The 11,049-nt window shown below is 53.6% G+C and overlaps 2 protein-coding genes across 2 annotated transcripts in view; both read right to left on the bottom strand.

Annotated features, from left to right (window-relative positions):
- POLR2C (RNA polymerase II subunit C) overlaps positions 1-3,435 on the bottom strand; it is a 7,479-nt gene extending 4,044 nt beyond the window's left edge. The window contains exons 1-4 of the mRNA XM_004704647.2: positions 3,280-3,435; positions 3,052-3,101; positions 1,617-1,685; positions 1,464-1,516 (exon numbers count right to left, since the gene is read on the bottom strand). Coding sequence (XP_004704704.1) covers positions 1,464-1,516; positions 1,617-1,685; positions 3,052-3,101; positions 3,280-3,365 — 258 coding nt within the window. The 5' untranslated portion in view covers positions 3,366-3,435. The remainder of the gene's footprint in view (positions 1-1,463; positions 1,517-1,616; positions 1,686-3,051; positions 3,102-3,279) is intronic.
- A 2,770-nt stretch (positions 3,436-6,205) lies between these two features.
- On the bottom strand, positions 6,206-10,907 carry COQ9 (coenzyme Q9). The gene is made up of 7 exons (XM_004704875.2): positions 10,695-10,907; positions 10,220-10,362; positions 9,912-9,996; positions 8,593-8,697; positions 7,324-7,479; positions 6,991-7,044; positions 6,206-6,722 (listed from the first exon to the last, which is right to left on the bottom strand). The coding sequence occupies exons 1-7, from the start codon at positions 10,890-10,892 to the stop codon at positions 6,687-6,689; spliced, it is 777 nt and encodes a 258-aa protein (XP_004704932.2). The 5' UTR covers positions 10,893-10,907; the 3' UTR covers positions 6,206-6,686.
- Positions 10,908-11,049: the final 142 nt, after the last annotated feature.

Here is an 11,049-nt window from a genome sequence, read left to right as displayed (position 1 = left end):
CAGAACAGGGCTTGGAGACTTCCAAGGAAGCTGACAGCTACACTCCCTCCTCCCAGCCCCTCACTGAGTAGCGGAATGATTACCACTGCACCCTAGGCGGTCTTCTGGGTGCTAATAATGCTGTGGCTATTCAGAAGTCACTTAATCTTAGAAGATGCTCGAGGACGATCCCAGTGTTAAGCAAAGAAAAAATGAATGCAACACAATTGGCAATGATAGGTAAAATGGAAACGGCTGTACATTATTGTTTTTTTACAACCTCTCTGTAAATCTGAGACCTGTTAGATCAACAAAAGGGGGAGAGACAGGTACCTTCCCTGTTGGAGGAACACTACAGTAAGATGTAACGGGGACTCCAAGTCATAGGGCCTGTGGGCTTATCTAAGACGCTGACAAACTGCTCTTTGATTGGTTGTACAAGTCTCCCCACCACTATCTGTGATGTTTTGTTTCTAAAAAAAAAAAAAATCTGGAGACATGAAGCCCATATGGAGAACGTTGGATGAGACAAACTGGCAGAAGCCTGGCATCCTGAGGTGCCTGTCACTGCTGGCTCCATACTGCTCTGTGTGCTTGTGTATGTCTTCTATTTCTAAGACGTACCAAAGGAGCCCCGATAGGAGTGACATGCCCTTGGGAATGTAAAACACAGGTCAATTCAGCATCACCAATTGCAGCTAACCACAAGGCCAGAAGTTTGAATCCACCAGCGGCTCCCCAGGAGAAATATGAAGCTTTTTAGTCCTCAAAAGAATTATAGTCTCCTAAAATTGATTGTGATAACTGCACAACTCTTCTTAATATTATTGGGCTATTAAACTAGACATGTGAATTATATGCCAAAAACTTACATATATAAAAAACCAATCAGTCTCAGAAGCCCACAGGGGCAGTTCTACCCTGTACTATAAGGTGGTTGATAGGTGGAATTGACTGGATGGCAGTGAGCTGGGTTTTGGGTTATCTGATGCAGGCTTGGTGAGAGGATGCAGGTGACCTATCCTGTCCCCACTCTATCCCCTATCTGAAGCAGGCCATTGACGTTATCATGAGAGAATTAGCAAGGTTATTTAACTATCACACCTCTGGGGCAGGCACCACTACTCCAGCTCCTCAGGACAATCCCCATGCCCCTGCTGCTGGCCCCCTCCTCACTTCAACCTTGGTCACATCCCGTTAGCCTCTGGACCTGTCGCTGACAGGAGATGCCCTGGACTGCAGGGCAGAGAGATTGGACTGCACGGCACAGAGCCTGCTGCCCATCGACCAGCATTCTGGTGTGCACTCCCCTCTGAGGAGGCTGGCCAAGGCCCCACCACCATGGAAGACCAAGGTCAGCCTCACCATCTCCACTGTTGCGCCACAACAACAATATAAGCTGGAAGCGCAGACACTGCCAGAAAAACTCACTGTGAGCAGTGAGGACCTTCCCACCCTCCATATTCCTCAGTCACGCAGCATACCCGGGAGTACTTCAGCTTGTCCACAATGTCGTCGCTAATGAGGGGGATTAACCCTGCAAGACACAGAGAGGCACCTTAGAGCAGGCAAGCAGCCCCTCTCCAAGCCCCCGGGGAGTGAGGTGGAGGAGGCCCAGCAGATCGACCGGCACTCACCCAGTCTGTGAGCAATGAACTCGTCGTGCAGGACCGAGGAATTGGCATCAATCTGGACCCAGTCGATGGCTGAAGCATGAAGGAGGCAAAGGTGCAGCTTATTCACCTAGTTCCCCACAAAGACTCCAAGCAGCGCTTCCGGGGATGGGGAGTCAGGTGTCAGGCGACACCAAGAGGATGGCAGGCACAGGGCGCTCTCTGTACCACCCAGAAAATACGGGGTGGGTGGGAGCCTGCATCTTCACGATGAATTTTTCCACCAGAAGCATTTAACTTTGCCACCTTGAGTCAGCCACGCCTCCCTCCAAGAACACAACTTTGTAGGCACTTAATTGGGGGAAAAGAGCCCTGGTGGCATAGTGGTTTCTCATTAGACTGCTAACTCCAATGTTGGCAGTTCAAAACCACCGGCCACTCCTCCAGAGAAAGTCGAGACACAGGGGCAGTTCTGCCCTGTCCTATAGGGTGGCTATGAGTCTGAAAGGGCTTGATGTCAGTGAGCTTCGTTTTGAGTTGGGAAAAACCTTAGACTTAGGGTACATTGCTCATGTACAGTACAATGAGCAGATCACGCAATTCAGCACTTCACTGTCGCTACAGCCACTAATGTTTAGGGAATTATTTTCCTAGGCAGGGCATGCTAATAGGAAAGAGGTGGGGGGCATAATAGTCCCCCACACTTGACAAACATGCCAGGTGTTCATTCATTAACGTTTACACAGAATCGAATGAACCTGGAAGTCAAATGGCAGTGGCGCCCAACAGCCAAATGTCTTCTGACACTCGGGGGTCGGAAGGCGGCAAGACACTGCCAGGCTCCAAGCTGCTTCATCCTGTGACAGTTCCTACTGCTTCTAAACCCAAGCCATTCATTCGCCCCAATACAGACCGAGACCCATGCCTGTCTGCTTCGTGCCCATTATTCCCTCATCCGTTCACACTGCCAACACCGGCAGGCTTTACAAGCAATCACACACTTCCTTGAGCGCCTCCCTCAACACTTTGTGGTCTTAAGGCACTTGCCAGTTTGCCATGAGGTATATATTTGGGTCTTGTCTCTCCCTCTAGCTTTGGACAAGCTGCGAGGCAGGGTCTTGAATTACCTTTGTAGTCCTATCAGTGCCCGGGCTGTAAGGAGTACTCAATTATTACTCATATGGCTGAGCTTATTGGAAAAGCGGGTCGAGACACAACGTTACGGCTGCATCACAAGGTCCAACACTGATGTGGATTTTTTCTTTCCAGCGACCCAGACACGAGGGCTTCACAACCGATTGGGGAAATTTCCACGTTAAATCCCATTTTCCTATGAACTTTGGGATGCCTCCTCTTACTCCGCACCGGAGACGAAGACCGGAGGCCGTAGGCTCCAGGGAATGGGTTGGGAGGATGACAGAAGGTGGCTGGTCACCCACGCAAGGAGGGAGTCACTTACCTATGATGGGTACCTCGGCGATGAAGACCCTCCGGATAGAATTGGCCACCCTAGGGGAGGGCAACCAAGCGCGGTGAGGGAGACACCGCCTCCCGGGCGGGGCCCGTCTCACAGGTCCCAAAGCAAACCCAGAGGCCCCGGGAAGAGTAGGGCCATCTCTGAAGGGGACCCTCTCACCCCCGCCCGGACCTGAGGTCTCCGGGCCAGCCTCTTCCCAGGAAGTCTTACGCTAAATCCGTATTTTCGATGATGAACTTGACATTCTCGTCGGTAAGCTCCGTGATGCGCACAGTAGGCTGGTTAGCGTACGGCATGACGTTACTCCCCGGGCTCGGCCTCCGCAGTGAACGAACTGCAACTGCGCCGGGGCTGCTGCTGCCGCTGCCGCTGCCGCCACCGCCGGAAGTTAGCCAGCGCCGCCCCCTGCCGCTTCCGCAGATCCGCGCTCACAGCGCCCCCTGCCGGTCGGAGGCCGGGACCCTGCGGACCAGACGTTTAATCAAAAGATGGTTTTTGTAAATCCAACCCGCTTTAAAATGTACCAGGTTGCATTTCTTCGGGAGCAATTTTGCAAAAAGGTGCATACGCCCTTTGACTCGGCAAAATAATACTTCTAAGAATCCTCCTGCAGAAATAGTGGTGCTTGTGAATAAAGCGCTGTTTATAAACGAAATTGTCCATCGTTAGAGCTCAGGTTAACTATACTCGTCTGCACGTAGGAATACAACGAAGCCTTTAACAAGAATGAAGTAAATTTGTAAGCCCTTTGGAAAAACAAGAGTATACTTTGGCAACGAATAAATATCCTTCAGCAAGTACAATTAAATAATAGGCAAGCATTTTTCTTCTTCCACCATTAAATATGGATCATGCACACGAATTCCTAAACTGCTGAGGGGTGGGGATGGGGAGGCTCTTTGACTAAAGGACTGATAGCTCTTTTTGAGATAAAGAGAAAGGGTACTGAGGGGACCCTTGTCCTACTCTGTGGTGAATGGTACCCTCCTCCCCCCTCCCACCGGCCTCAAGGAGTATCTCTGTCCTAATCCCCAGAACCTGTGGATGTGGCTTTATTTGGAAAAAAGGTTCTTTGCAGAGGTTAACAACCTATGGATCTTGAGGTCCTCCTGGATTATCCGGGCAGGCTCTAAACCCAAAGACAAATGTCTTCCTATTAGAGACAGGGACGTACACACTGCAGAAAAGGAGAAGGTGGAGTGACAGGCCACAAGGACTCTGGCATCACCAGAAGCTGGCCAAGATCAATGGAATCTCCCCGGCACCTTCTAAGGGAGGATGGTGCAGAAGTGGGAGATCATTTATTTCTGCTGTTTTAAGCTACCACTTTTGTGGTCATTAGTTATGGTGGTCACAGGAAATTAATGCCACCAGGAAGCAGCGGCCACACATTTGGAAGAGCAGTTCGATGGAAATGACCTTGAAAAACCATCTGTATGTGATTTGAATAAACATGCAAATCATTTCAAAAAAACCTAGAAAATCTAGATTTGTCTTCTAAAGAGTGTTTGACCAGTGTGTGTGTGTGTATACAAATCAATTTTGTTCTTTTTAATAATTCATTTCCCTATGTAAATGTTTAATCAGTTCCATGATGGTGGATATTTAGATGGGGCTGGTTTCTATTATACACAGGGCTATCTCCATGATCAAGGGGCCCTGGTGGTGGCATGGGCTATGAGCTGAGCTGCTAACCACCAGACCAGAGGTTCAAACCCACCAGCCACACCACAGGCGTCGCCTCCCAAGATGTAGTTCTACCCTGTCCTAGAGCATCCACGGCAGTGAGTTTGGGTCTGATTACATCCTTGCTCACAGTTGTATCTGAATACATTTCTTCAAATTTAAAATTTCTGATCCAAAGGGCTATGGACACTTTTTGTAAACATGGCCAAACAGCCCTTCATTGATGCTCCCACATACTTAAGCGATTTCCCACCTATCCCAGTGCTGGAGATTGTTAAAGATTTTCATCTTTGATAATTAGGTTACAAAATGATTGTGTTGCATCAATTCATATTTAATTAAGTAAAAGACATAGATTTTTAAAACAGATGGTTCTGTCAACTCCCTTACTGAGCCCCCTTAATGGCATTGACTGTGGACTCTATGTGGCCACTGCAATGGACGATTGAAGCCACCAGAAGTATGGTAGGAGGAATGGGTCAGAATAGGGTAGAAAGGGTGGAGACATGTCTGACTTCTGCCTCGTAGCAATCGGGAAGCCAGAGGGGGTAAAGCCTGGTTGTTCCACACCAGCTCACGCAGTGGGGAAACAGCGCCTTTTACGAGTCCAATGATAAAAATGCACCATCTACAGTTCCGTAGCTGCGGGGGGCAGGGTACAAGGGATTCTTCAGCTGTGTTCTCTGCGCCCAGCAGTGTACTCCCTGCAGGGCCTTTATACAATAATGAACTGCCAAGGTCCCCCAGAAAGCTTGGGGAGAGGGTACCTCCAAAAGGTGGCAGTTGAAATGTAGGAGTGGCTGGAACTTTGAGAATCATAGCACCCATAGAGGAAAGAGGCCCTAACTGAAAGGAGGAGGTAAAAGGAGTTGCCTTAGCCAGGAGTGACCGTCTACTTCTTAAAACGGGAGGGGAGGGCCCGAGGGGACCCTTGTTCCACATCCATTTCATCTGGGTAAAGGGAGACTCAGGTGGTCTGCTGGTGTGGATGGATGCGATCAAGGACAAAGGAAGACAGGACTGAAATCTGGAACAGCTACTGCTGAGAACCTGACAGGGTGCCGGAGAAGACTCAGAGGTGCAAAGGGCCCAGTGGAAAGCCCACGAGACTGGAGATGATTCACAGCACTTCCTGTCGGGACTCAGGTTCGGACAAAGCAGAAGACAGCTCCTCAGTTTAGAGGCGGAGACAATTACAAAAGCTCAAAGGCAGCCTCATGGAGGGGGCTGGGAGGGTGGCCCACCGCTGACAGGGGAGGTGATGTTCTTGGGGGAGGCCCACCCGATGCAGAGGGGCTGTAATTCTCCAGGCTACTGGCCAGTACCTGGCCCAGGGCGCAGCTCTCCCAGCTGCGAGCCTCAAGCCTTCTCCCCAGCCACTGCGCTGTCTCCTTCTGGGGTCTCGGATACCTGCCCTGGCAGGTACAGAAAAAAAACTACACAACACGAAGCGGCTTCAAATATATTTACTGTCATTGTTACAGACTCTAAATTCACCAATCATTCTATCTCAGAGGTCCTCGGAGGAGGTGCCCAGGTGCAGAGCTAAGGGCAGCAGGACCCAGAGCTGGAACACCTGTGTGCATGGGTCGGGGCTGTGCTGCCACCTTGTGGCTGGCGGCTTCAGAGCTCGAGATTGGCTGGGGTCAGGGGTGCCTGTCTGCCCTTTCTCCTAGGCCTGAAGGCCTGGCCGGATGGGAGTTTTCAAGCACACAGCAGCAATGCTGAAAGGCATCAGCAAGGCTGCCTTGCTGATAGAAACTGAAGAAGTGCCTGGGCCAGAAGACTGTCACCGAGGCTGCGAGAGTGACTCAGGAGTCCTTCCTGTCTGCCCCATGACATCCTGTCCTTGGATGCCACACCATACTTGTCCGAGGCCTGGAGTGCACCTGCTGGCTTTCTCTGGGCACTCTCGCTGACGCCCGTCCATCTCACCGGCGCTGATTTAGACCCGTCAGGTTCTTGAGCTGACAGAAGGATGGAGACAGAGGGGGTGAGGGCCATGCTGGCCTCCAGAGGCAGCTCAGGATTCCAGGGTGGCAGCCTGGCTATGTCGTAGTGACCTGACATACCAGCACCCAGAGAATTAGCAGTCTCCCTTGATGGCCAAAAAAACCAAACGGGAGAGATTGGTATTTGGGGCCAGGAAGCCGAGCTACACCTGGGTTCATCTCAGTATGAACTTTTCGGCTTCAGATCTCCAAACTAGGTCAGGACGAGCTGGCTGATACTTACTGTCACTGCAGCCCCCATGAGTCCTTGCACCAGAGCCTCTCCAGTGGACTTGACCTAGAAGGAGCCAGAGTCAGGTTCCCATCAACCCCCACCACAACTGCTAAGGGGGGGTCGGGGCAGGTGTGTGAGACACCTGGGAGTGGAAGAGGAATCCGTCATCACCAGGCCTGGCTGACCCACAGGCAGCACTAACATAGCGCTAACTGGTAGGCCCTTCGGGAGCATCGGCTGAGCCCCAAAGGGAGTCAGACAACAACCAGGCGACCAGCTGGGGCCCCAGGCAGACGGGGGTACCTGGCAGGGAAATGTCCTCAATGGTTAGCCCCAAATCACCTGCTTGGCAGTATGGCCCATGTTCATTGCATCATGAATCCGATTATCCAAGAAGCGCCATGTGTCGGTGAAGTCCGGGGAGGAGTCCTGCATCATCACCAGCTCCGTGGTGTTGTAGATGCCGGCAAGCACGGCTCGGCGGGTGTACCAGTTAAACTGCAAGAGACCACCAGGCACAGAGATCACTGCAAGGGGGCGGTCTGGGGTAGTTCCCACCCAAGGCCAGGCTGTGTCCTAGCCTCTCTTATTTCTCCCAGCCAGAGATGCTTCTTGGGACGGCCGGAGCCACGCCGCCCTTCCAAACCCATTGGTCTGAGCCACCTGCCAGGAAAGTGAGCTTCCCGGCTCAGCCTCCTGGCACTCACTCAGCTGGTAGGTCTGAGGTCAGGGCCGGGATGGGGTGATTCTGTGGCCGGGTGTGGGGTTCCAGGGCGACTCTGGGATCGGCCTGCTGGGACCACACCCTGGGGTGCTCCTCCGTACTGAGGCCTGGGCAGGGCCAAGGACAGAGGGGGACATCTGGGAGAATTCAAGTACCTCAGCAACTTGGGGCTTCCTGGTGAGCTGTGCTTCCCAGCACTGGCTCATGTTTTATTCATTTCTTTGGTTTCTAATTTCATTCTCCCACCCCCTTGGCTGGTATTCCCACATGAGCCAACTTTATTAAAGCACTATGTTACACACACACACAACACCCCCCCCCCCACCGCCCTCAGGACAGACTGAGTTATATGGCCAGTCCCACCCGAGACTCCACCATGCCATCACATATTAGTTTCTTTTATAAAGGGATACATTTACTTTTTAAATTTCCTACCAGAAAGATGATGGCATTAACAAGTCACAGTCTTGCCTGGTGCCTGTTGAAAGGAACTTATTGATCTCTTAACAAAGTGGGGCAGGAGGGGGCAGGAGTTTCTTCTCCAAGCCACAGAGCTGCTGTGGCATTTTCTTGAAAATCAGCCTCGTCACAGACACAGAAAGGGGGTGCTGAACAGCCTCCTTCTTGGGGCATGAGGGGAGCCGGCCACAGAGAGGCAGCCTGTGGCGCCTGTGTCCCCTGTGCGGGCTGGGGGCTGGAAGGCCGGGCCCAGTGAAGACCTAGATCTCACTTTGGCTTGAGGGGCCTTCCCCAGACCTTCATCGCTGGTCTCTCCTGCCTTGCTGTCCCACACATCCCAGTCTTCTTGAAGAACAGGTAAAGTGCTAGCCCAGGGCAAGGCCTGGACTTCTGTCACCCAAGCCTGGCCCAGGACAGAATGCACTCACGTCCGTGGACTGGTCCCCAGCGTAATGCCACATGTCGTCCACCATGCTGGTGAGCAGGCTCAGGCTGGGCGGGATGTTGTGCGGGAGCAGCAGGATGCTGAGGGCCTGTGGAGAAGAAGCGGCACAGGTGCTGCTCACAGCTAACCACCGTGCCTCCGCTGGCTGGTGGCTCACCCGAAAGGTCAGGCTGCCCAGCTTTGGTTCTCTGAGCCCCACCATCTCTGGTGTGAGCTCCTGACAGCTAGAAATCCTGACTAGAGCGATGGGATTCAGGACCAAGAGCCTTCCCCGCTTGCACTTGGGGACGGGATGCAGTGCAGTGAGGCTGTGAGTGAGGGCATGACTGGAAGAACCAAGCAGAGAGCAGGGGTCTGGGGCTTGAATTCTAGGCTGCCCTCCGGGCTCACAGAGGTGCCACTGCCACCTCTGGACAGACTCCTCCCCCTTCTCTTGCAACAGTCACTCAGCTGACTGGTTATCTGCAATCCAAAAGCCCTTGACTGATAGCACAAATGGCCAGTCCAGAGACCGCCATGGCCAACATCAGCCTGTCCTGCCTATAAGGACAGTCTTGCCCCATCACAAACTAACACCCACTGGCTGAGCCAGAGGAACTGGGTCAGAGAGGTCCTGGACTGGCTGGACATTCTTGTCAAGTAGCCTAGAGGAGACTCCAGCTGAATCAAGGCAGCCCGAGGCAGACACACACCCACGGCTGGAGACTGAAAACCAAGCCGGGTAGGGGCCTGCCCCTCGGGGCTCACTTGCTCGCCCATCACCAGCTGGTGGTGGGGTCCACAAGTGGTCTTCAAATGTCTGCCAGCTGACTGACTAGAGCTGCAGATCTGCAGGCTCTCCCAGTGGGCGTCCAGGCGCCTGATGACCTCTGAGCCCCCATCTCCCTCATGGGCCCCGATTTCAAACTTTCACTGAGAACGCAGCCCAGCACTGTGACGTGCCTCGAATCGGGGGCGGGAGCTCCAGGAAAGGGGGGCCCTGGGATGAACCTTTCAGGCTAAGCTGCACAGGCAGCTTTCAGGCCCAGGCTGAGTGGCCATTCCAACCCTCCCTTCTCTAGCCTTGGACACGGGTCCTTCAGAGAGGACCCAGGAGGTGACCTCACTGCGGACTGAGACACAGCTGCCTCAGCAGGTCCCTTTCTGTGGCTCTCCTGAGCTGTAAACCCAGCTCTAGCTGGGGCACCGGGGAGAGGAAGGAGCGAACGTTCAAAAGGCCTCTCTGGGTGAAAGGGGCTGAGATTTGGGCCTATGAAGGTTAGTCCTGCTGCCTGGGCCTGGGCCTGGGCCTGAACTCTGTACCCGAGGCCAGTGCTCAATGTAGGGAATCAGCATTCTCAGCCTGGTTTCCACTGCGTCCCTCAGGAACTGGTCTGTCTTCCTCTTCCTGGAAGAGGGAAAAGAAAATGGTGTGGCGTGGGGTCAAAGGCAGGGGCCTGGTGCTACCACTGCTTCCTCAGCCCGGCAGCAGTGGAGCGCCTGGGGCCCTGAGGCCCATGCTGGGCATCAGTCCCATCCAAGCAGCAGGGCTGCTCCTGGCTACTCTTCTGCGGGCCTGCTTAGGCAGCCGGTGGGAGCGGCCACCTCAGTGCCCAGTGCCACGGACTCACTCTGCCTGGCCCAGCTGCACCAGTTTCTGCTCCTCTTCCAGCATTTGGGTGAGCCGAGCGTTGCACTGGGTCACAAAATGCAAAATCAGCTCACTGCCGTCGCTCCCAAACATGCTGGCCGCCGAACTGGAGAGGCCCAGGGACTACAGAGGGGAAAGGAAAGAGAAACGCCGGGGCACATTCCTTACGGAGCCCTCCGCTTCTGCAACAGCACCCGGGTTTCAGTGGGCTCAAGCGCCTGTGTGTGCTTGGGAAGCTCAGGATGCAGTGGGTAACAGCCACCTCCAGTCAGTCTCAGGGCGCGCGATGGTATGGGTGGAAGAGGGAGTTCTTCGCTGCTGGGCAGAGGGCAATGCAGGCCCGGCTGAGATCGGAGCTCAGAGGAGAGCCCTGCCAGGATTACCTCTGCTCTTCCTAGAGCCCCGCCCTCCTGGATGGCCCTGGTCAGGCTTGTTCCAGCCTTGCCCACACACACCTGGGCTCCTTCTGCGATGGCCTCTGCGGTCCATCCGTGGGCAGGCACGAACTCTAAGGCTGCCGTCAAGATGCGGTGCTGCAGCTGCTCCTCACTCTCATGGTCCTCCTCTTCCTCACCACCCTGGTCTGTGTACCTGAGGCCCGGATTGGGAACGTGAAGACAGAGGCTGGCACTCTGTGTCCCTTCTAAGCACATTTCCTTTTGTGCCTATGTTAATGTCTTAAGGCCCACAGGGAAAAATAAGACCCCCCTTCTTCCTCCATTGTCACGTGGTCAGGAGGTCATCACAGGGTTTCCCACATTGTAATACCAGATCCCCAGGTACCCCCTGCTCAGAGCAGCCAGCTGAGGG

Source organism: Echinops telfairi, unplaced genomic scaffold (assembly GCF_000313985.2).
Source record: "Echinops telfairi isolate 266 unplaced genomic scaffold, ASM31398v2 ScPeMD7_2291;HRSCAF=2852, whole genome shotgun sequence".
Lineage (NCBI taxonomy): Eukaryota > Metazoa > Chordata > Mammalia > Afrosoricida > Tenrecidae > Echinops > Echinops telfairi.
The sequence above is the reverse complement of the archived record's forward strand: the minus strand, read 5'-3'. Positions and strand labels throughout refer to the sequence as shown.